General features: G+C 34.4%; 1 protein-coding gene across 9 annotated transcripts in view; it reads right to left on the reverse strand.

Annotated features, from left to right (window-relative positions):
* LOC129734519 (nipped-B-like protein) overlaps positions 1 to 24745 on the reverse strand; it is a 167636-nt gene that overhangs the window by 36709 nt on the left and 106182 nt on the right. For 8 of the 9 annotated variants that reach the window (XM_055698079.1, XM_055698081.1, XM_055698072.1 and 5 more), the window contains 9 exons: positions 10736 to 10918; positions 7255 to 7452; positions 7037 to 7108; positions 6860 to 6949; positions 5625 to 5728; positions 3944 to 4030; positions 1499 to 1730; positions 1039 to 1190; positions 581 to 661 (listed from right to left, as the gene is read on the reverse strand). In XM_055698079.1, coding sequence (XP_055554054.1) covers positions 581 to 661; positions 1039 to 1190; positions 1499 to 1730; positions 3944 to 4030; positions 5625 to 5728; positions 6860 to 6949; positions 7037 to 7108; positions 7255 to 7452; positions 10736 to 10918 — 1199 coding nt within the window. The remainder of the gene's footprint in view (positions 1 to 580; positions 662 to 1038; positions 1191 to 1498; positions 1731 to 3943; positions 4031 to 5624; positions 5729 to 6859; positions 6950 to 7036; positions 7109 to 7254; positions 7453 to 10735; positions 10919 to 24745) is intronic. The other variant, XM_055698077.1, reaches the window with a different exon arrangement.

The following is a 24745-nucleotide window of genomic DNA, read 5'->3' on the forward strand; positions in this document are numbered from 1 at the left end:
GCCTCTCCTTTTGTTTAGGTAGAATTACTTTTATAAATACTGGAGTACATCATCCTTACAAAGATGGAAAATTTCCACTTGAACAAGCGCATCTGTGTTGCACTGAAGTTTTCCTGAAATAATATTTTATCTGCCCCATGAGTTTTTCACATAGCCACCTCTTCTGAGGAAAAGGACTTCTTCTATTATATAAAAGTATCCTACTAGTTCTAAAGCTTATTCCATTGCATAAATTCAAATCTTAACAAAGGAAATAAGGAAAACCACATTGTTAAGATTTCTTAAGACAAGAAAGGACTGGTAAGAGGATGGGGTTTGTGTTTACACTTTAAAAAACATAAACAAAATTAAGTAAATTCCTTGGCTTAAGTAGGCTATTTCTTCCTATAGAGTCTCTGCAAATTGGAGCTCAGGTAGATTTAATACTGTTTCTAGATTATGATACCAAACTGTAAAAATATTGAAGAATAAAATTAGTTCTAAACTCCAATTCTCTACCAGCAAAAATACAGCTTATGTAAATGCCCTAGTAACTCTCAGAAGTACAGGAACATGAAACTGCAAATTAAAAATTACTTACTGCAGTCACTAATTTGATAGCACATAACTGTAGTTCACTGACATTTTCTACAAAGAAAGGTGTTATTCCCATGGATGATACCTATCAACAGAAAGAAGTTATTGTAAGTATATTTGACTAAAACTGATTTATGCAGTTTCACAAGTAGGTTATTCATTCAGCAGGTAAGGTATCCAATAATATGTATTACTTCATATTATTTGCAAATAAAGTTATTAAAGGATATTTAAATACAATCAGGTTAAACTTTTCTTAAGCGTACAACAAAAGCCATTAAAGATTTGAACATTAAATATTCTTCTTCAGATTACATACTACACAACAAACTAATCACTGATGTTAATAATTCAAAATTTTGTACTGATTTCATACTTCATGTCATTGAGACAATCACACTTTACAGTCTCTGGGAAAAGAAAACCAAACATTTTCAGACAGAAATTCTTCTGATAACTTACCTGAAGAATAGTTGTATCTGTAAGAAGCTGTATCTCTAGCAACTCTGACAAACTACTGACAATGTCACAAACTTTGTTATACAGCATCACTATAACTCTTTGCTTGTGGGTGGAACACTTAGCACGTTTTGCTTTTGAACTTAAAACACCACCTAGAAAACAAAAAAAATCTTTAATATTTATTTTCAGTTTCACTTACATCAAATATTAAGAAAGATTATCATCTTCCTCAAAAAACGTCCCCAAAACAACTCCATGACAACAGCTTTGTAAATGTAATTGCTTACAGAAGAAAAAGCTATTTAGCAGAATCAGCTGAAAAGCAAAAATTTCATATTTTCATAATTGCTCTGAATTCTGAATCCAAAATTTTAAAAACCATTCTTGAAGTTGGACACCCATATCTGATGGTATGTATGTGACAACAAAATGCTAAATACAAAGCATTTAGCACACTAACCACCATGAGGATCCACTCTGTACACAGGATCATATTGAGGATAGAGAGTGTTCTGCAAATGAAATTTTGTGTATTGAATAACTCTTTCTATTACATCCTCAATATATACAGCCTTAGGCATATTTGGTGATGTCATAATATTGATAGCAGTTAGACAAGCATCAGCAGATTTTGTCACTCTTTCCATAATAAGATCTCTCCATAATCTCTCCTCATCTTCAGTGTCATTGTTCTGTAACAGGCAATAAAAAACAAGATAGTGTAAACAATAAGTCAAATTTCTATCCTTACCAAATAAAAGATAACAGTATTTTAATATATTTACATACACACACACACAAATACAACATTTATGATACAAAAATTGTTTTGGAAATCAACTAATGTTTGTTTTACTAGCAACAGATTTGTAACCCTAAGTTACAAGTCTTCAATATCTCACTGTATTCTTCTGGTAAAACACAAGGAAGCTTTCCAAGTATCACTGGGAAGCACTATGAAGGAAGACTGCCACATTCTCTACTTAATAATGATGTACCTTAATCAAAATCTAAACTCATTCATTTAGAGTTTTGTTCAGTGGCCTATGCACACCAGTTGCTGCTTTGATCAGTCTAATTTTTGCCGCTAGAGGGAATTCTTACACAAAAAGACTGTTAAGTCACACAAAACTCATGAGAATACAACTTTCTCCACAGACTGACTCATTTACTATCAATGGGTTTAAAACAAATATGACCATTTAGATTTAGCACAGGGTATAGAATCTCTGTATTTCTGTGTTTGTACAAGTTATAAAAACAAACATACATGAGGTTAATTATGACCACCCAGCACTACTGAAATATTGTAATAAACCTGTTAATAGCAAAACCAGATGGAATCTTTAATAACTTCTCTGGTACAGAGAAAAAGAATCTTTCCTGCCTGTATAACGGCACAGTTCAACACTTGGCTTTCCTTGTAAAAATAAGGGGTTGGTGAAACCATATCAACTTTTTCCCTTTGGGGTAAGAGAATCTAAAAATATCACAGTGCGTTATATATATGAGAGAGATTGATATTTGAAAAAATCAACATCAGGAGATCACTGTAAATTTCTTGCATAGAATGGCTTTAAATAATTTGTTCCTTACACAAAGGAGGCTTAAAAACCCCCAAAACTCAACACCCCAAAAAACCCCCACAAAACAAAACCCCAAGTAGTTTTAAATCTTTTCTATTTTTTTTTCCTTCATTAATCTTAGAAATAAAAAGAATATGCAAGTGCAATCTGCCTCTGAAAAATATCCTGACATGGAGGTAGGATATTTTCACTGCACTCAGAAAGTAGTAAGCTTACTCCTTAGCAGAGGCTTTCTTTGACATAATGACCTGAATGAATCATGTTTAATGGGTTTAATAAAAATCTAGAACTTGTTTGGTTAAAGATCGCTTCTTTTTTATTTGAAGCTTTGTCTCTGAATTGCAATCACTGGACAATTTCAGTAACTGCTTAATAATCTTGAGTTTAACTACAAAAAAGTTAAAGAAAAATACCCCTTTTGAGGCACTGGCATAAAGACTCAATCATATTGAATTAGAGCAGGTAAACCAGCACCTTCTTTTCACTTATTTTTCATACTGCCAAAGACATTCAGTACTGAAACTTTGAAAACCTAACAAACTATATAGATGAAAATATTTAGGTAGAGGTAATGTGTCTCTGGTTTTCATTTTCAAGTTCAAATTCTTCCTTTCCAATATACATAATTATTCTCTATTTCTGCAGATAAAGGTGTGGGTTTTTTCATTAAATTCAAGAACTCTATTCTTACTAAAATATTGTTTTGACTAGAAAGCATAGAAATAAATAAATATATACAATGCATAATATCACATTTCAGCCTCATAAAAAATCCAAATTCCCACGTAGTTTTAGAAATATCAGAACCCCCCCCCTAAAATTTTAAACTTCCTGTTAATTTTGTTTATGTTGATAACTTCAACTTTGCAGCATAAGAGCAGACCTAAATAAAGCACTAAGTTCTTAATGCTCAGAAGAATATGCTCTACATGAAAGCTGTAACACTTTTTCCATTGTGTAAGGGATCTTTTATGGACACGTAGAAAAGTAGCAAAGAAATGTCCAATGGTGCAAGTTATACCAGTTACCATTAATATTTCAGGATAAAACTATAACATTTAAAATTAAGTCAAAAGACAACTCAATTTCTCCCAATACATGTTATCTATCAGTACTATAGTAAAACATGTTTAGTACTGAAAAAATATAATCAATTGAATTTTACTTCAAATCTTAAAATTTGGCAATCTCTTAATGACATACACATTAAATCAGAAATTCCTTACACACAGAGTATTTGAAACTATCACTATATGGCACTTAAGTGAAGAAAACTGTATTCTACACAATGATGTGAAACGATGTAATTTGAAACTCACATGGTTAAGCAATGTAGAAAGCTTTGATCCATCTTGAATGTTCTTCTCCAAAATATTCAGGACTTTAACTGTTTTATCTGTGGATAGCTAAAACAAGAAACAAAACACATCAAACAACTCTAGGAATGCAATGGCTTCCAAGTTGCTGAAAAAAATGTCCATGAATGAAGGACAGAACATGTTATGTATTCTGACAAAATTAAATTGTAAGTAATCTGAGATAAGGACTGGATCTTGACTTGTATGGTTTCTGACACAGCATGACTGAGAATGCTGACAACAATTAAACTAGTGAAATATGTTTTAAGACTGCAATCAAACTATATTTCCAATCAGCAAAATCCCTATAAACGTATTTAAAACTGCATAGCTGTAATTAATGTTGTACAGTTATACACTTTTGCTTCTAGAAACAGAAATTTACCAAGTCCAAGTATCAATCACAAATTCTAACTGACCATATAGAGCTTTATTAAAAGAAAATCCAAATTCTATGGTCAAGCAGAAATAGAATTCCCTGATACCTGAATGCTCATAAAAAAGAAACATATTCTTAATAACTGTGTTAACTTTGAAAAACTAGCATGTTAAAAAATGTAACTCAAACTCACTTACTGATGTTCTACAGAATTATGATTAAATAATCTGTAGAATATGCTAAACTCCAGGAGAGTAAGTTTCATTCATCCAGATACATACTATTGGTGTTCACCTTTAGAAGCAACAAAACTCCGATTTTATGCATATATGTATGTACGTGTGTGAAAAAAACCCCAGGGGACAGACGTTAAGGGTGAGAACTATCAGGAAAGAGAAACACTCAGGCTGATAACATGTTACAAAGGAAGGTAGGGAGATCGAAGAAAATGCCAGGAAGAATATCTAAATCTTGGATTAAAGAAAACCCTTCAGAGTGATTTGTATAATAAGTGGCTTCACAGATACTTCATAAACATAGTAAGTGGTCGTGAGCAGGCAGAGTAAGAATTTAACACAGGACTGCCCAAAGCCAAGAGTTCTAGGAAGATAAGGAAAGCAAGAGCGTTGTTTCTAGAGGTGTGATACCAACAGTTTGTGCCAACAGAAAGTTCCCTTGAACTGAAGTCAGGAAGAGTACGGCAAAGAAACCACAATATGCAGACTACAGAAAATTACTCTTATTTTCACCTGGGGCATTAAATCTCCTAAGTTTGACAGTACTCTTTGGAGAGAGGAAGGAAGTAGGCAGTTCAGTGTGATGCTGGATGGACATCATATGTTTAGATTGCACTAACAGCATATATCAGAAAGGGTGGATTTTTTTACTTTGTCAGCAGGTTCTGTTTTACTGTGGTTGCTCAGCACTAGCAGTAAGAAGCAAAGGTTGATGTGCTTTTGTGAAAGTAGATTAATTATTTTAGATTTTACGGCTCAGACATGTGTTACCTATTAGCATATAGTGATCTGAGACAGCGTTAACACAGAGAAGGACCATTCAACAAAAATGTCTCAGCTTCAGAGACACTAACAGTTAAGATGCAGCAACTTTTTAAGCACTTCAGCTAGTCAGCAGAAGCACAACTGTTCACAGTACCTGTCACATGCACACCTGAAGAGGGTAGAATATTACAGAGGACACAAGATTTTGTATGTTTAAAAAAATTACATGTTCAAAAAGAGTTTAAAAACTATGAAGGTGTACCTTGTCCATAATGCCCATTGCCTTGATTTTTGCAGATTCACTACCCAACTCACTAAGCTGATGCTTTCCCAGTAGCAATTCCTGTGGAATCTCATCATCATCCCCTTTAAAAAAAAATTAAAACATTAACAATCATATTTCTAATAAGGCTTCAAGGCAACTAGTATTTTACTGTCAATATGAAAAAGCCAAGTGAAGAAAAAGAACTGATTTTCCAAATAGCTAGCATCTAATAGTTCCATCTAATGAAGACTCATGATGACAACTTTTGGTTGTGTTAAAATGACTACTTGTTAAATATGACTGAAATATAGAAAAATCCATTTATTGCAGCTCTTGTGCCATCACCCTCATTACAATAAAACAAATCTTAAATGACTGTAGTCCCAATTCAAAAGTTCAAATCTGGGGAAGGGCAACAGATGAAAAACACATAGAAAATTAAGTACCTTGGGATACACTGCATCTTAATCACATTTACCCTGACAAAAATGCCATGATGTTACAAGACATACAGAAAGAACTAATTACTTCACTTTTAAATCCAAGGTTGTAGACACCATTGCTGTAGTGTTTTGTTTACTATGCTCCTCCCCTTGTTCTAATTTTATGACAAAGATGATAGGAAAAAAATTAATGAATGATCCATTATCCATTTCAATAGAAAGTCATCTTGGTCAACCTGAACTAATTCATCAGACACTTATGCCAAACTGGCTTATTTTCCACTGAAATGGATAAGGAGCATACAGTGATTCAGTGCCTCATCCATCAGTGCATAAGCACTCTGCTGCTGAACTGAATAATCAAGCTCTGTTGGGACAAAGACACAACAGATGCAAAATGATGTTCCTTAAACATTACTGGCAAGAGAACCATCTTACATTAATTACTATTGTTTACAAAGATATGTTTGACAGAAGAGAACACCCTAATGACATCCCAAAGAGGTATCCTTTCCACTCCAGGGGACTATTATTTGTCTCATTGTGATTTATGTCCCTTTTGGATTCTGCAGGGAGGAAGAAGAAAGATGATCTTCCTGTAGCAGCAAGTGAAGTAGAAAGGTAAAGACCTCCACTCAAGGTAGAAGCCATATAAATGCAGCATACCGTAGCATGTATCACAGGCAATTAAATCACAAAGGAGGAAGTCTGAAAATACTGAGATGCAAATTTTTTTCTTTCTTGTGTTTTTAATTGGGGGAAGCATTTTGAAAATTTCTGACATATTACCAAAAGCTGTAAAATCCATGTCTTCTAAATTTTCCAAAATATTCTCTATTGAAGCAGTAAATCTTTTGAAAGTCGAAGAATCCATCATTTCTGGTGAAAAAAAATAAATGTATATATAATTATTTTATATACAAAACAGAAAATACAAACTGTAGAAAATAAATCTTCTAAAATTACCTTCAGGTGTTAGTTTAGGTTCATAAGCTTTCCTCTTCTTTTGTTTTTCTTTTTTCTTCATTTTTCTAGCCACTAATTAAGAGAATAAAGAATTGTTTACATTTCTTATGCTTATATTCAATACTGCAGGTAAAGACGTTTATTTTTAAATGTTTAACATATTTTTAAAAAATGCACTAGTATTATGGAAGAAAATAAAAAATTTAAAACAATGATACCCTCACTGAGACTAGGAGGAGGAGAATAATCATCGATATCAGAGTCATCGGGACTGCGATTACGGTAACGGCCACTACCAGAAGTCCTCCTTCCTTCATGATAATAACCACTTCTCCTATGGTCACCAGAACTTCTTCTGTCATGTTCTTCATACTCCCAAGCTTCATCTCTATCCTTTCTATGTCTTTTACGAGAATCTGGAAATGAAATGCATTTTCATTATAAGTACAAAATTTCTACTTTTAATAGCTCAAAATTATACATTTTCAAGTTAAACACTATTATATAGATGTTCTGTAAAACAAGTGAGTGCTCTAAAACTATCATATAAAATTCTGTTATAGCATTATTCTAACAATCTTTTGAATTACATGAAAACTGTGCCTGAAACTGGCAAAGACACCAGCAAACATTTAAAAATACAAATTTACAGGACGTTTGTCCTTTTAAACAAAGTCAGGGAAGTAGAAAAAAATCAAAATAAGTTTCATCCTTTCATAAGAGAACATTGAGATGATTTCTTCAGTTATCTAAATTGTGACTATTACTGGGTGTCCATGTTCTAGTTCAGTGATTGCTTTGCCCATCTAACACAGCAAGTTCCAATGAGACTTGGTAACCTAGTTGCTTAAAGATATTGTTTTGCCAAGACGACTAAAATTTTGTCTTGATATATATTGCAGGAAATTCAGTGTAAAGGAGAAAGCTGGAGTCACAATTTTGTGCCAGGCAGTGAGGATATACCACAGAAAGTTATTATAACCAGTTTTCAGTCAGGACCAAAAAGCCTTGCAGAACTAAATGTTGAAAAAACGGGATAAGTGTTCTATACAGAAACAGAAACTTGGGGGAAATAAAGGGGGGAGGAATGGAGAGTTCTTTGTTGTTTTCAAAGACAGTCTTGAAGGGAAGAGGGTGCTAAGATGTAATAGAAAAAGGATATGGAGGAGGGGGCAATTTCACCCATGAAAACAGCCAACTCTCCATTATCTAATGTAACAGGATAACTGGGTTAGCAGAGATGTCTAACATGGACTGTGCTGTGAAGATCAAAACGGCTCCAAAACATTACATTCTAGACTACCAGAGTTTATTATTCTTGTGAACTTGCATATAATAGCCCTGACATCTGTGTATCTTTACCAGTCTCCTGAAGTTTAGAGAGGTATGACTGTATATAGGGTGGTTTCTGAGCAAAATGGTTCCAAGCATTCAGACAGAACTGACAAATTCTTTCCACAACCCCAGTTTATTGAGAAGCATAGGAAACATACCAGGATATAGTTATACCTAGTATAGTACCAGGATACGGTTAATAGGCAGCCCAGGCTCAGAACTAATAAAAACAACATTGAACCTGTGGTGATACTAATGCTCTGCACTGCACCCTAGAGGGCTCCCACTTCTGAAAACACAGTGTGAAACTTCTGCACAGAGGTGGACCAAGTGTTTAAGGTAATAACTTAGTTCATGCTTTGAGCTCTTCTGCTTATGAATCAGACTTGCTTCTGGAGGCAGTACAGTCATGTTCATGAGGCCTGAGCTACTAACACTGTCAGTTCTAAAATGGTTGAGAGTTAACTGTGACTGAAGAGCGAGCTTTCTGGGATACACAAAGTGAGCATATTGGAGAAGTCAGTTGGGGGTTTATTGGAAAAGACTTTACATATCTTAACTGATTCTCTTCCTCCCATGAGGCAGTATTTTGTGGAGGTAGATGAAATCTGTCTCCACAGTTTACAAATCATCACTATTAATTTAAGCTCTGTAAGATGAATTCTGACCCCAGCTACATCTTCATGAGAAAAGTAACTTCCAATATAGCATTCCAGCATAAATTTAAATCCACTTGTTACAAATCTTTCATTCTCTTGATCATTTTGTCTCATTTTAACTCAGTTAAGTTCTACAGTATCCTTTAAGAAATATAATTTATTTTTAAACCAGATGTCCTCAATGAATTGTTTAGAATGATGGTCAGATCTCTTGAGTGGTTTAGTGAAACTGGAATCCCTTAAAGCATATAATTACTGAAAGTTTTCCTTAATTTGCTTTATTTCGCATCTAAGAATTTCAACAGTCACTGCGGCTAATAGGTAAATTAAGATCTCTAAGATTCCTGACAATCCTCTCCATTCCCAACCAACTTAAATAATTTTGCTTTACTTATTCTGTTTTTAATTCACTGTTCCATATTATTAACATCACAAACAGATGAAATGATATGGTAAACAGAGAATACAGCATTCAAAATGAAGCAAATCATCTGATTACAAGTTAGCTCAAGATCTCATACTCATGGTCAAAGCAGCATTATTCAGTTATATTTTAAATGAAAAACAAACAAACAAAAGGACATTCTTTTCTGCTTCTTTGATAAAGATCAGAGGTATCACTATTAAAATTTGTATGTCTATGTATATGCATTGCGTATTACTTGGATGAGAACTTGAAACATATTAAAAAAGCAGGACAAATAAATCGTTCTCTTTTGAACCCTAAGAAAGACTAGGAAGCTAAACATTATGTTTTACAACAGCTCAGTAAGATGTTTAGATAAGCAAAGGTGGAAGAGTCTAAACTTGGAAAAAAATCATTATAAGCAAGATGTCTTCTCAGGTTAACAGCGATTAGACACTTCTGTAGTTCTGCATAGGTAACAGCTAAGACGTTACTCAGACTGAACTGATTCACTCCATTTCAATGGAGTTTCTTTTCAGTGTTGGCTAACTGAACTACCATAGAGACAAACTAACTACACACTTATTTGCAAGTAGGAAATCCCTTCCTAACTTAGAGGCATATAACAATTTTTTCACACTTATGAACATTACCTTGACTGCACAGCAAAAGTCTAACTACAAGCTTCCTCTCTTCCTTTGAAATCACTCTTAATTCAGAAACAGTATCATCAGCAAATACTATTTTGTGAAACCACTAACAAAAATTCCAGTTTTCCAAGCAATATACCATGGAAATAATAGAAGAAGAAATATTTTAAGAAACTTCTAGGCACTAATATTCTTAATTTATCATGTTAGAAAAATTCAAGAGGGGTTCCTTTGCTTTTCTTATCAATAAAACTCAGAATAATGTAAAATGTATTTATTGAATTTTTTTCTTTGCATAGCTTTGTGTACAAGTTTTCTGAGCTGCTTTACAGGCTATTTTCTTTAATCTGACTGGCTAAAAATGTTTCATTGCACGACTAAAAAAAAAATAAATCTAGGCAGTGGCTTCCCATAAGGTAATTAGGGAAAGAAATTTAACAACTAGCTGCTTTTCATCTTGAGTGACAAATTGAAATCAAGTAATTTTTCTTTTAAAAGAAAGAAAAAAGGTTCTTGGCCAAGTAGTTGTCTGGACAGCAAATTTGTTTTCATATGTTTTAGGGTAGCCAACAACAAAAAAGTATATCTTTTTGTAAAAACAAAATATTAGCTTTCTTTAGGAGTAGGAACAGAACAACGTACTACTTACATTCAAAAGCTTCTTCACTGCCATTGTCTTCATCAGAACTGATTTCAGCATATTTTGGTTTCTCATTAACTGTGCTACGTTTGCGCTTGTTCATTTTCACACGTTCACAAAGCGGCATGGTGGATTCAATTTCTGCCAGGAGCTCAGGAGGCAACTCCTTTAACACTGACTGATCTATGCTACCTATTAATGAAGAGCAAGAAGAGTAAATGTGAACCTGAAGATAATAATAAGGGCCCAAAACTACAGTCCTTTTCCCAGGAACTGCCTACAGTATATCCACTAATAAATAATACCACAGTTAGATATACTTGGATGTATTTGAAATCCCTTTCTAAAGTTGTGTTTATTGTTCACACTGCAATTAGAAATTAACATAATAAATTGTATACACATCTTCAAAAAAATACTTTTTCAGACATATAAGCAAATTCAAATTGGTGAATTTTCTTTGCTCTACTTGCACAAAATTTAGTCTTATTTCGGTTCATCCTCTGAATTCAATAGGCTTTCTAACAGTGTAAGTAAATTAAGGATTCATTATCCCTCATCAGCAGTTCTGTTTATTCTCATTCATATTATTTAGGGTATACAAGACAGCAATCTTCCCTTTTCCAGTAGGTAGAGAATCTGTGGCAGAATCTCTGGGGTCTTATCCCTAAATACAGACCAAATCATTGACATCCCAACCTCTGCCTCAGATTTTTTTCTTTCTTACCTCCTACTACTAGTGTTATAACACAACCCAAATTTTTGCTTGATATTGTTACAAAGCATAGTTGAAAGATTTTTATTTAATATAGACAAACAGCAAGCTAGACCACATCAAGTTTCTTTCCCACAGAGGTAAATAGATATCATCACACAATTCTCATCACATTTTGAAACTACAATTAGGCCCATATGTAGTCAGTATGAAGGAGATTTACAGTCAAAATATTTTACAAGTGACAAAAGGAAACCAAATTAATTCAGAAGTATTTCTTGGGGGTTTATTTGATGTCTTATCTTTATTTATCAAAGAATCTATTGCACAGATTTTAAGATTAATGGACTAAATTGTTAACCTTTTCCAACAACAGAACAAATGCCTTTGTCATAAGCACCTCTCCCTCCTTCCCAAGGCATACTATATTATTTAGATAGAGAGGAAATCACCTGCCAATTGCTACACACACACACACACACACAAAATCTTCCAAGAAATCCTCTTCTGGATTTCCCATGTTCTAATCCAATCTTAAGTCTCCCCTCTCCTTTAAAACACTTTAACTGGAATTAGAAGAGCCTTAATATGAGAAAATAGTTTCCAGCAACAAAATTTTTAAAAAGTCTTATATATTACTGGTTTCACATATCTCTACATCCATATAAACTGCCTATAAGCAACAAAACTAATGATAAGAAAATTATTTTTCTATAATTCTCAGGTATGTTCAGCAAGTCATCTCATTTAAGTGCAATTTAAAAAAAAGATTTAACTTAAAATATTGGGCTTTACAAACTGAGATAAGGAAATATCTATAAAGTAAAACTGATGGCAAAAGTTGTCCTTGCTTCTCCCATGCTGTGGTCACTCATTTATTTGCTTTAAGTTACCATCCTTTGATAATCACCACCTGCCAATGTTATCTAAATTCTCAATAATGCTTTCAAAAATGCTAGAAAACATTTCACAGTCTGGTTTACCATGGTGCTGTGGAGTTATTATTCTTTGCAGGCTGGGCACTTGACTGAAGATTGGCAGAAGTATGACAGCAATACACACAGATCAGTTCCTCTGTGTGTACCACCAGCTGACTAGATGCCAGCCAGGTCTAATCTGGACGCTGCATAGCCACGTCTGAGCAGTGGTGTCCCCACACTAATACTCCATGTCTCTTTGTATGCCTATACAATGTCTGAAGAGAGTTAGCTTACATTCAGCCCCAGACTAGAGGAAAATTTGCACATACATGTCTTAAGACAATTTCCACAGATGAAATTGCTAGAGGGCCTTAGGTCCTGTTTTTTAAACACATATTCTCAATTTCATGCACTGTTGGTGATTTTATTGAAATCAGCAGGACAAAACACAGAACAAAACCAACAGCAAATCTGGCCAAAGACACTGCAAAAACCAGCTGCAAATAAAGGAGCAAAAGTTGCATTAAGATTCATACAGATGCTTAAAAGCTAGATGTGGTTACACAACAGGAGCATTTTCTACAAATAACTCTTTAAGCCTCTCCTAGTCTACAGTGAAAAGTAGATTTAAAACCAGAATAACTGGTAAGACAGATTGCTTGGAGAGGAAATCAGAAAAGGAAACAAAATCAGTAATGGATTGTATACTTAGCTTGGAAAGAGTTCCGTGACCAAATTCTAATTCAATTAAATTTCAAACTCAATTTCAAAATTATGAATGTTTCATGATGTAGTTTTAAAATTGTGATCATTGCTTTGAGGAACTGTTAGAACAGGATTTGTTCTTTATTTTCCTTATACTGTGCACAAAGAACATCTCAGTAAGATGAAAGGTGATATATTTTAAGTAAGAAAACCCTTTAAAAAAAAACCAAACAAGAAACAAAAATCTCAAGCTACTACTCTCCTACCTCCTAGGAATATCTATTCTTGCTTTCCTTATTGATTTTGTTCCTTGGGTAGAACACTACTCAATCATTAAAAATAAGTCAATTACCATAGTGTTAATTAGACATAAATGAAAAACTAATAATTTAAGTACTTGAAATATTTGGATAAATGACTATTTCCTTCTCAAAAATTCCAAGTTTTCTATGTTCTCCAATGCTAAATTCAACTAATACTTAAACTGCACTCTCTCCTGTTATAGATATTTCAGATGACAGTATAAGCTTCCCTCTTTTTCTTTTATTAGAGAATATGAAAAGCTTTCTTTATTCAAGAAGGGAATAGCAGAAAAGAGAACAAATAGAATTATTGTAAAGTGCTCTATAAGCCATCCATAAAGTTTCTGTTTCTGTCACATTGTTCCCTGGAACAAGTCTGCTGCATGCCCAGTTTCCTTAACTGCTGAGGACTGTAAATAACCAAATTAAAGAGTTTTACTCATGCCGTACAAAGGAGTTAAGCATGACTGCACATGTATGAACAATTCTGATATACATGGAAAAGGACTCCCCATCCTTTCTGAAGAATTTCAAGGATATTATATACTGTGAGACTCTATTCAAGAGCTTGTTAATATTTCTTTTACTTTATTACTTATGTTGAGTCAGAGCAACCCAATCTTCACTAGAAACATCTTACTAAATTCCTTTTTTATAGCTCCATATTTTATAATAAATGTACTATTTATTTTTTCAGGGTAGTAAAGAAATACTTAAGAGAATCCAGTTCACCATAAGAATCCAGTCAACATGGCAACAAACATTAGGTTACAAACCCTATACTAATGCGTTTTCAGTTTACAGGATAGTTTTCAAAAATGCTTAAAAAATACAGAACACAAAAACATTTGAAAGCATCTACAAAACCAGGTAAGATCACCTTCAATTTTTCAATTTCTTTGATAAGTTTACTAAGACCTGGTACCTACTTTCCTGCTTCCACTTGAATCAGTTACGTTCGATTCTAGTTTGCATGGATTTTTAAATAGCAAAGGAGAAAGTAACCTTACTAAAAAATTACTCCACAAGTTAATAAGATTGCCATAGCAAATCAAACTTTCTGAAAAACTGTCCTTGTCAACAGAATAACTCAATTTTTTTTGCAATGCATGTGATCAGCATATACAATATGCCTGAAATGGACTATAGGCGTCAGTGTTCTTCAGACATCACTTACACATATTCTCAAAGCTGCCACAACTATTAAAACAAACAAAAAGACATCACAAGAAAAGTGCCATCATAACCAAATCTTTGTTCCACTGTAAGGAATTACAATGCTGATAAACTCCACATTAGTGAAACTGAAGGGTGAGTCACAGAGTAGCTGTAAGAACAATTTTTCAACAATACATCTTGAAGAACTGCATACATGAACAACCACTTCTTCAGTGCTTTTCCAAACTTATGCAATGCTGTTCATGACTTACTAGTTGCTTGCTGGAGGAAGAACATATGCTTGGTTTTGTTTGATTGCCGTTACCAAAAGGTTTCTTAGAGAAGATATTCAAGAATCTTCAGCTGTTACTGAATATCCACTGACCATCAAGATACTTGTTTCTCACCAAGTAATTCTTGACAATACAATACAGTTAAAAAACAGCCAGAGAATCTTAGTCAGAAATTAATTAGTCTGTAAACCTCCTCCCATATTCTATTTTAATCTGGAAAGCTTTTCAAAGGGTTTTGCCATGTATAGTAGAAAGAGTTCTACAAATGCCTAGTGGATATAGTATTTCCCTTCTTCACGTATGGCTTAAAAGAAAAAGAATGGCAAGGCACAGATCTGATTCAAAGTTCAGCATCACTTTTTGTGCATAACTTGACAGGTGGTTTCAAGTTTGTAGAACAGCCTTTAGCTAATATTTACACAAATCTAATCTTTAGAAGGATCCAAAAATTACTTTGCCTTGAATCTGCAGGTCAAATAGATCTCCCTGATTCAGGCAGATGCATCCATCACCAGAATACCTTCAAGAGAGCTTGAACATAAAAAAAAAACCACCAAAAAATGTAACATCATTATGGACTTTTATTAGATCCATTCAATATGGACAGCACAACTATATTTTGACACAACAGTGTGCTCAAATTAGTTTCACCAGGCTTGATATGGTAACTTCAAACAAGCAGCTATGGAAAAGGGGATGATGCTTGCTGACGCTTAGGTCAGCTTTCCAAGATCAGAGAGGCTGTTCCTGCCATAAAATCAAAGCCAACACTAATAAACTCCGTTATCTTCTCAGCAATGATTTATCTTTACTTTTCAAACTATGGAAAACAGATGTATGGTTTACATTTTGGTGTAATTTTCTATTAACTAACAAGCCATCAAGATTCAAAAATGTTTAGAAACCTGAACTCCAATTTGCTACTTCCATAACTGTAAGAGACATTTAATACAGTGGAAACAATCCATATCAGTTTGCTTATATGGTTACTTTAAAATACTCATGACATCAAAATGGCCTGTTTGCATATACATCTATAGCAACAAATGAACAAGTGCTTGAAGAAAAACTGCCCTGAAGTTCTTTTCAAAACTAAGGTTTATGTTAATGAAGTCTTTTGCATAAATTAGCCTCCCATAAATATTGTCTTTTCCATTTCTGTGTGCTAATACTTTGTAATAAGCAAAACTGCAGTTAATGCAATTTCATACTAGTAATCTCTCTATACACCCTATATTTTAAAATGCAACTTTTTCCAAATATCAAGACATAGAAAAGAACACACAAGGGTCTAAGAGAGAACAGCACCACTTGTTTGGAGTAGGGATATGAATCTTAACTTTGCATTTCTCAGTGTTTAGAAATTTAAGTTTAGCCACTCCCCATATTCTAGAACTTCTACACTAATGAATTGCCACACATATTCATTTTGACATTAAATTTAAAAACTTAACAGATTACAGCTCAATTTTGCCCTCCTCCCTCACTCCTTTTTAAACACAGAAGAAATTAACTGCCTACTGGACTCTTCTTATTTTGCTGATGACTAGCATATCCAGTCTTACTGTTATTCTACAGAGGCCAAGCTCACCTTCCTTATATGTCCTCTCTGAGCATTTGATAGAGGATGTTCCAGTGGTTTCAGGTCTACCTCCCTTATGTATCACGAGCTTACTGTCTAGCTTTCTCAAGTAATGTTGGGTCACTGCTATAACTACACTGATAAAACCTCCTGTGTCAGACATATATACAGGAAGGAAAGCAGTTTCTTTCTGAATTAGCTCAAACAACATTCAAACTTTGTGATAAATCAAATAAAATACACACTCCGTAACAAGAGTGCCTTTTCTTGTTGTTGGATAGCCATGTCATTGTAAGTACAACAGCACAGACTCACAGCTTAATTCTACTACAACCACTCATGCAGATAAGGTTCTATTTCAGATTAAGAACTAAAAGAAAAAAAGAGGGAATAGAAGTACTTCCCTACTTTATAAAGATGCTTGGAAAATAAACACCCTTTTAAAACAGTTAAGTTCTGTTACAGTATAGCGCTCAGGCACTACAGTGCAACGGGCCACATGACTACCTGTGACTGATGAACAGCTTACTGGTTTGTCGTGGTTTAACCCTGGCTGGCAACCAAGCACCACGCAATCACTTGCTCACTCCCCCCTGGTGAGATGGGGGAGAGGATCAGAAGAGTAAAAGTGAGAAAACTCGAGGGTTGGAATAGACAGTTTAATAGGTAAAGCAAAAGCTGCACACGCAAGCAAAGCAAAGCAAAGGAAAGAATTCATTCAGCACTTCCCATGGGCAGGCAGGTGTTCAGCCATCCCCAGGAGAGCAGGGCTCCATCACGCATAACGGTTACTCGGGAAGACAAATGCCATAATGCCAAATGTCCCCCCTTCCTCCTTCTTCCCCCAGTTTATATACTCAGCATGACGTCATATGGTATGGAATACCTCTTTGGCTAGCTTGGGTCACCTGTCCTGGCCGTGTCCCCTCCCAATTTCCTGTGCCCCTCCAGGCCTCTTGCTGGTAGGGCCCAAGGAACTGAAAAGTCCTTGACTTAGTATAAACATCATCCAGCAACAACTAAAACCATCAGTGTCCTATCAACATTGTTCTCACACCAAATCCCAAACACAGCACTGTACTAGCTACTAAGAAGAAAATTAGTTCTATCCCAGCTGAAACCAGGACACAGTTAAAGCTGAAAATTTTCAGCTATCCTTTAATGTGCAAATTTAATTATATCCTTTCCACTGTACTCTTCCTTAAAATGCTCCAGTATGTTCTTTATATCCAAGTTCTTGGTGATCAGTCCCCTTGCCCACCAGCATCACACTCCTCCAAATAATTCTGTGCTCTGGAGAGTTTTAAGAATGGAAGGGGAAAGACAGAGAAATCACAATCCTTTCTTCAAAACTGAATTTAAGGTATGAGGCAAGTACATCTGCTCATAAGACAGAAGTTCCACTTTATCTCAATACCATATCATCAGCTGAAAAACACACCATCAAGATGAATACTGATGAAAATAATTTGAGTAGTCATCCATTTACTTCAGTGGCTTTCCTTTTTCCTCTTCCACTCTCTGCCTTAAAGCTTGTGGAAGGGTATACAGCTACATCCTATAAACAGGATATAACTCCCTATTGAGCCCCTTGGCCTCACCTTTTGACTACATCCATAAAGGGATAACTCCTGAGCTCAGCTCACACACATGCCTGAAAGGGCAGGAGACCAAGATCTGCTCACCACTGCATCCACAGGATTCTCTGCTGCAATGTATTTGGCAGAAGGGAGAGAAGTAGTGTTAGGAAGAAGTATGCCCTATATTGTTCCATAGAATCTGCTTAAACACATCTTTCAAAATCATTTTTCCTCATCTACCTCAATACTGGCATAAAGGCAAGGCTCTTGGCCTCGGGCTAAACAAAAGGAAAGGTTCAGGCTCCCTGGTTATATTCCAGTCCTTAGTTCTGGCCTTGAGAAATGGGACCCAGCCAGGTTGGTGGGTCAGAGAAGAACCTGGATACAGCAACTGAATAATTCCATGATGTAACAGGTCATCATTGCCCACAGCTAAGCAGCAGAGATTCAAAAAATATTTTAGAATAGCAGAAAATACTCTTAGAAGCAAGAAACATTTTTTGACAGAGGGAAGAGATTTCCAAAGAGCACCCCAAAGGATCCAGACAGAGAAGCAAGGAATATACCCAATGCACACTTTCCGAAGATGCCAAGAAGCATGAGAACTTACATTACATCAGTATCAATGATTCCCTCAAGCTATCCGATTGTTGCAGCAACTATAGCCACAAATTATTTTATTCCTTATTGCTATTCACTGACTTCGTCTTTATAAAAATCTATGAAAGGATAGAGCTGTCTAGTTTTGCAAGATACTTCACAAAAAATATAGCAGTACTTAGAGTAAAATGAAGCAAGATTAAGATTGGCAATTAAAATAAATGCAGTGCTGCACAAAGAATCTCACTTATGAATCAGTGTCAGGGGACTGCTTTTGGATTTCACTCTCATTCATTGCTTTTGAACATATGCATTGAAATTTAAGCCAACTCAGTTTACTGTATTAAAAAGGTAAGGTGTTTTGTACAGTTGCAAAACACAGCATGTAATTTTCTGTTAATAATGTTTGGAACCTGAAATTTATGACTGATGTATTTTCCCAGCCATGTATTCTGATTAATTTAAAAACTGAGCCATGGGGCCTCACATAAGAAAAAAGACCTTCATTAAATATAATCAAATTAAACCTCAATTTTTTCTTCTTATAAAAGAAAAACTCCTATATAATCAATACAACCACGATCTTTTCAGAAAACAAGCAAAAGAAATACTATGATTGATATCTGATTTATGACTATAGGCACATCAAGATCTGCTTTTACCTTGCTCTATAATGGAAAGATTCTCAGCCTTTACCACTGAAAATATCACATGAAGCTACTCTTGTTTTGCTTCTTCAAAGTAACTTAATTACATTAACAACAAGAACAAAAAAATGCTGATATTTTAGCTTTTAGTATAAAATACTACAGGAAAGTTGCTCAGAAGATAATTAAACAGTAAGTATATTTAAGGAACTTTTATTTGATGCAAACAACAGTTCAGTAATTTGAAGAATAAAAAAGGTCTCATCCTTTTATGTTCATTGGTAATATTTCTACGGAGCAAAAATAAATCACAAATTTCAAGTAAATAGTTTAAATTTTCTTATACAAAAAGTCACCTAAACCAGTTAAAAATGTCAAGCAACAGAAAAGTTCATTTACCAGAAGCAAACATGAGGCTTTCCCCTATTTGTATTCTGCCAAATTTACCCTTTGTATAGAAGAAAATTAAAACCAAAATTTTTGATCACATATTACTGCACATAAGCCAAGAAATAACATCCATATTTAGATACTTAGACACATGAACAGGTCTGCATTGCATATTGTAATGTCAGACAAATTGCTGGCCCACATTTTTACATATTGCAATGCACTGTCACAAAAATCATTTATGCAAAATAGCTTTAGCCTTTCCCACAAACAAGAGGAACCTGATCAAGCATCCAAGCCCACGAACCAAAGGCAGTTTCAGACTTTCAACAAATTGCTCTGAAAAATTAGGTAATACATTTCTATCACTTACACGTGCCAAAGTAATTTTTCAAAACTGAAGTAATTAAACGATGCACTCCTAAATTTGCAAACAGACAAAGCATACTTCAGATTAACCAAAGTACAATTAAACTAGTAGATTTGATCAAGTTTATTGTTGCTGCTAAGAACTAGATGTGGAACGCGTAAAGTTCACTCTTATTATCCAGAGAAGACTTAAGAACAACTGTGAGAAAGAGAATAAAAATATTTACCTTAGTAGCAAAGAAAAAAATAGGAAATAACTCAAGCAGCTTTGGGGCAAAGCACTGTGCCGTAAACGTCTCCTATTGTACTGGTAACAGATCAACACAAGAAAGGACACCAGTGTGCAACTGCTGAATTCCTGATGTCTACTAATAGCAGCTTATCCAACATCTACTTCTGAAAAACTAACACCAAAAACTAAGGCCCCTGAGAATACATACAATGCCCACACACATCCCAACATACTTTTTGGGATAGGACATACACACCATGCCTAAAAAAAAATAATATATCCTTGCAAGTAGGAACAATCCATGCTAGAGAACCGAGATCTTCCTAGATTACTGGATTTAACTGGTTGTATACAGTTTGGTTTTGGCTTTTGACTAAACAATGCCTGGAATATTTTTCAAACTATGAACCTGTTCAGTCCAGAAAGGAGAAAAAAAATAATTAGGGCTAAATGGACAAAGTGTATATTAAAATGAATCCTCTGCAAATCCAACATATCTTTAAATACTTCTAACGCCACAAGGGACAGCCAGCTCCACTTCTAGACTAAGTTGAAAAGAGGTAGTCACTAATAAGTAAGAAAAGAGGAAAACCAGGAAGATTGTAGAATTCTCATGAAAGTGATGTTTTTTCTACAAATTCAGTTAAATTCAGTTTAAGAGAAGCTTTAAAGATTTCAGCTGAGAACCACCACAATAAACTCCTTGCTGTAAACCATGAAATATATCCTTTACTACTCTGAAATGTGGCTTAATTTACTAGAGAACTTCAGAGAAAGTTATAACATGCTTGATCCATCTGGCAGTGCATGCACATGCAAGATGTTTAGTGGGTTATTACTCTGACCTTCCCACACGCAAATGCAGTTGCTACCAGGAACTCTAAGACAGTGATTCCAAATTTCAGATTTGTGGAATTACAGACTTTCACATTGGTATCTTTTCAAAAGCACAATCTGTAATAAGCAAGCTGAGTTGCAGTCTTTTCCTGTCCAAAGGAAATATGCTTTTACTCCAGTTATTTCCTTGCAGCACAGCTGCTTGCCCCACTGATTTCAGTGAGTACAACAGTATGTCTGTTTCAGCATCAATAGATTGTTATTTCGGAAATAAATTTGAGCTGAACTCTTAAAGTTTTCTTGATGAGTTAATATCCATAAGCTATTTTTCTCAAAGGTTTGCCAATTTTGTCTTTGTAGAAGTCCTATACATGAAGAATTTAAATATATGCTTAAAATTTATACTACCGTTTTGTCTACAGTTTTCAGCTGTACCAAAAAAGTATTGGTGAGTAGCTCTGTGCTGCCCAGAAGACTGTGAGAAGCATCAGAAGCTGGTTCACTGAGCCAACACAATGTGAATACAGCTTTTCACCCTGGAATACACCCTTTCTCGTCACTCTTACCTAGAAGATGAGAACCTAATTGATTACTCTGCTTCACAAGTGATACTGTTTCCAGCAGTGCTAGAACTCAAAGATAGACCATCATGTTACACAAATGCCATGGAATTTTACATTGCTACAACCTACCACTGACTACAAATTACAGTTATAGGCTCTGAAAGTCATCTGGAATTAAAAACCAAACACACAAGCATAGAACACAGAAAAACTTAGAAGCATTGTTTTAACTCTACCACACAAAAAGATGATTAAGCAGCAGTAAATTTTTTAGTTGCACCTGTAAAAATATGAAGAGGACCTTTGAAGAAATGGCAAATCTTCACTCAAATTTCAGATCACAGCAGCATAGAACACAGTATATTTAGAAAGACTTGTAGTGAGCAATGAAAGCCTGTGTTTAAAGTTGTGTTGTACAGATAATGAAATCCTATAATAACAATTATACAATGAAGGAGTAGCATTCGGCATTAGATTCTGCAGTGAAATTACCACTACTTTTTTTTTAAACAATAAAGTCTTTTTAGGAGATATTTGAAGACCCAAAAGGTGTTTCTGTGCAAGACTTAAAAAACATGCACTCATTTGTCCTAGAACTAAAATCTGCATTATATGTGTGGTGCTTATTTTGGAAAACCAATTCTTCAAATATATTATAAATGACCTCAGACATCTCCTTAACACAGACAGTTACAGTTTCTCTCATTACTCATATCTGTTTCATACTTTAACAAAGTAAAATTTGTCTTGTTCAGAATGCAGTAACTGTAAAACTGGTAACAGCTCCCATCTCAACATAGCTGATCAGTATAGTTATAAGAAGCAGCAGAGAAGGTATTCACTGAAGCTCTGAAAAAAAGAAAAAAAAAAGGATAGCAAACATGACCTCCTCATAGCAGGCACAGACTCGAAGGGAAAAGCTTCATGGATTCCCTAACAACATACAGTGGCATTAAAACCAGAATAAAAGGCATTCACAGATGTTAGAACCAGAAGAAAAAAGTTTTACAATTCATTCTGACCTGGACAAAAAAGGCCACAAAATTTCACCATAAGATCCCTTAACAAAAATACTATGAAAATAACCTTCCATAAATTTCCTCTGAGCTAGAGTGTATCTTTCAGAAAAATGTTCAAGGATCAGGAGAGAGAAAAACGTTGCTTCTTCTTTGTTAATGCCAAAAGGGACTGTTGGGATGGTTCAATCTTAATTGCATACTATGGCTACCTCGTTCATATAATAGCTTAACAAAATTTCAAACCTATCCATAAAGTTTGATTAAAATGTTATTTTGGGTTTTTTTACAGTACAATGCAAGGCTTATCCACGTGTACAATAAAGGTATGATTTTAAAATTTAAAGTTTACTGAAACAATGTAAAAAGTTGTATAGACTTTCAGTATACATAACATTATTTTTAGCTTAAAACAAGTCAATTTTACTGAGCCCATAATGAATGGGCATTAGTGCCTTAAGACAGAATGACTATCTAAATGGTGTTTTGAACTAGTTGAACTAATCCTATTTTAAACTGGATTTCAGATAAGTCACAGCAATGATGTTGTATGTGACAAACCCAGGACATTTTCTTGGGAGAGGGATGTATGAGAAAGGAAAAGCAAAGGACAAGAAATACAAGGAGGTAAAAGAAGGAAAGATAAAGCAAAATATACTAAGCTACATGGAATAAGAGGGATGCAAGAAGTAGTGGAATAATGATGCTAAAAGGCAACACCAGAAAAGATTTGCTACAATCTATTAAGAAAGATAGGATGAACTAAAAGAATGTTTATAAAAATTACATCTCCTAGTGTATGAAAATGTTTATAACTAAAATTGGCACAGAGTAAAGCAGTGAATGCTATTTCTCTCAATTGGAGTGAGGACACTGTGGAAATGACATGAATATTTTCTATTATTAGTCAGTTGTTGAAAAATAGACTTTTGCTTATAAAGAGATATCTTTATGAATTATGAGCCTTTTAAAATACTGGAGTTCGCCTAACTATTTAGCATAAAATATCCTAGGAGGCAGGTTATCAGGAAGTTGGAGAAAAGGATGTAAAACTAAAAATACACATGAAAAATCCAAAGTTCAAAGACACTTTCTCTGAAACGTGCCTGGATGAACACTCAAAACTTGATTTGTAAGAGAAACATAGTTGCAATGCTATTCTTTCCACAAAACTTATTTCTGGTATTGTTATAAGAATCTTATTCTAGATACAATAGCAAAGAGACTGATATCAGATTCAAACATATTTTTTCTCCTGGAAAATATGTCCCAAGTTATTTTAGAATATGTAAGATACATATGATTTCAGAAAACACAAAATACACAAAAACATTGCAGAAAAGTTATAAACCGACTTTAAAATTAATGCACTGCTTGTGTGACAGCTACTAGAGTCATGCCAATCAGATAAGTGTCATTAAAACCTTTACACGTTACTAAAATATACTATATAAATAACCAAATACAATACAGACTACAAAAAAGTCTACTTCAGAAACATTTTAGAAAGCATACATGCACCGTATATGGCTCTCAGGGCTGTAAAAATTGCTAATTTTCTGCACATAGAATCGTGTGAATTCAAAGGCTATCCTTTTGAGACTAGAGCTGAATTCCATCAGAAAGTTTTCAGCATTCCCTATCAAGGACATAGAAGTTTCATCTGAAATCTTTAGAGTGAGCTGACAGCAAAGATGTCATAATTTTATGTCCTACTCTAGATACCTATTATTGATAGAAATGGAAATTTTGCCTGTTGTGAACCTCAAAAAAGGAGAGGGGAAATGTTCATATTTCCAGGATAAAAAAGGATATTTAACAAGGAGGCTAATAGCTTACAAATAAGCATTAGTCATCCTGAATTAAGTCTTTAAGAGTCAATACAATCAGGTTAGCAGATAGAGAAGAGACAGCACAATAAATTTGTTATACAGATATCAACTCTGTACACATGCACATAAACATAATTATATATTCACAAAGATGATTTCTACATCATTTCTTATTAGATCAGCTTTGTAAGAAAACACTTTAATCTTGATTTCACCAGCAATGACATACCTGGAACTGCATTCATAAATAATCCTGTATACAGCTGAAATCCTCTCCC

The sequence above is a fragment of the Falco cherrug genome, chromosome W (assembly GCF_023634085.1).
Source record: "Falco cherrug isolate bFalChe1 chromosome W, bFalChe1.pri, whole genome shotgun sequence".
Classification (NCBI taxonomy): Eukaryota; Metazoa; Chordata; class Aves; order Falconiformes; family Falconidae; genus Falco; species Falco cherrug.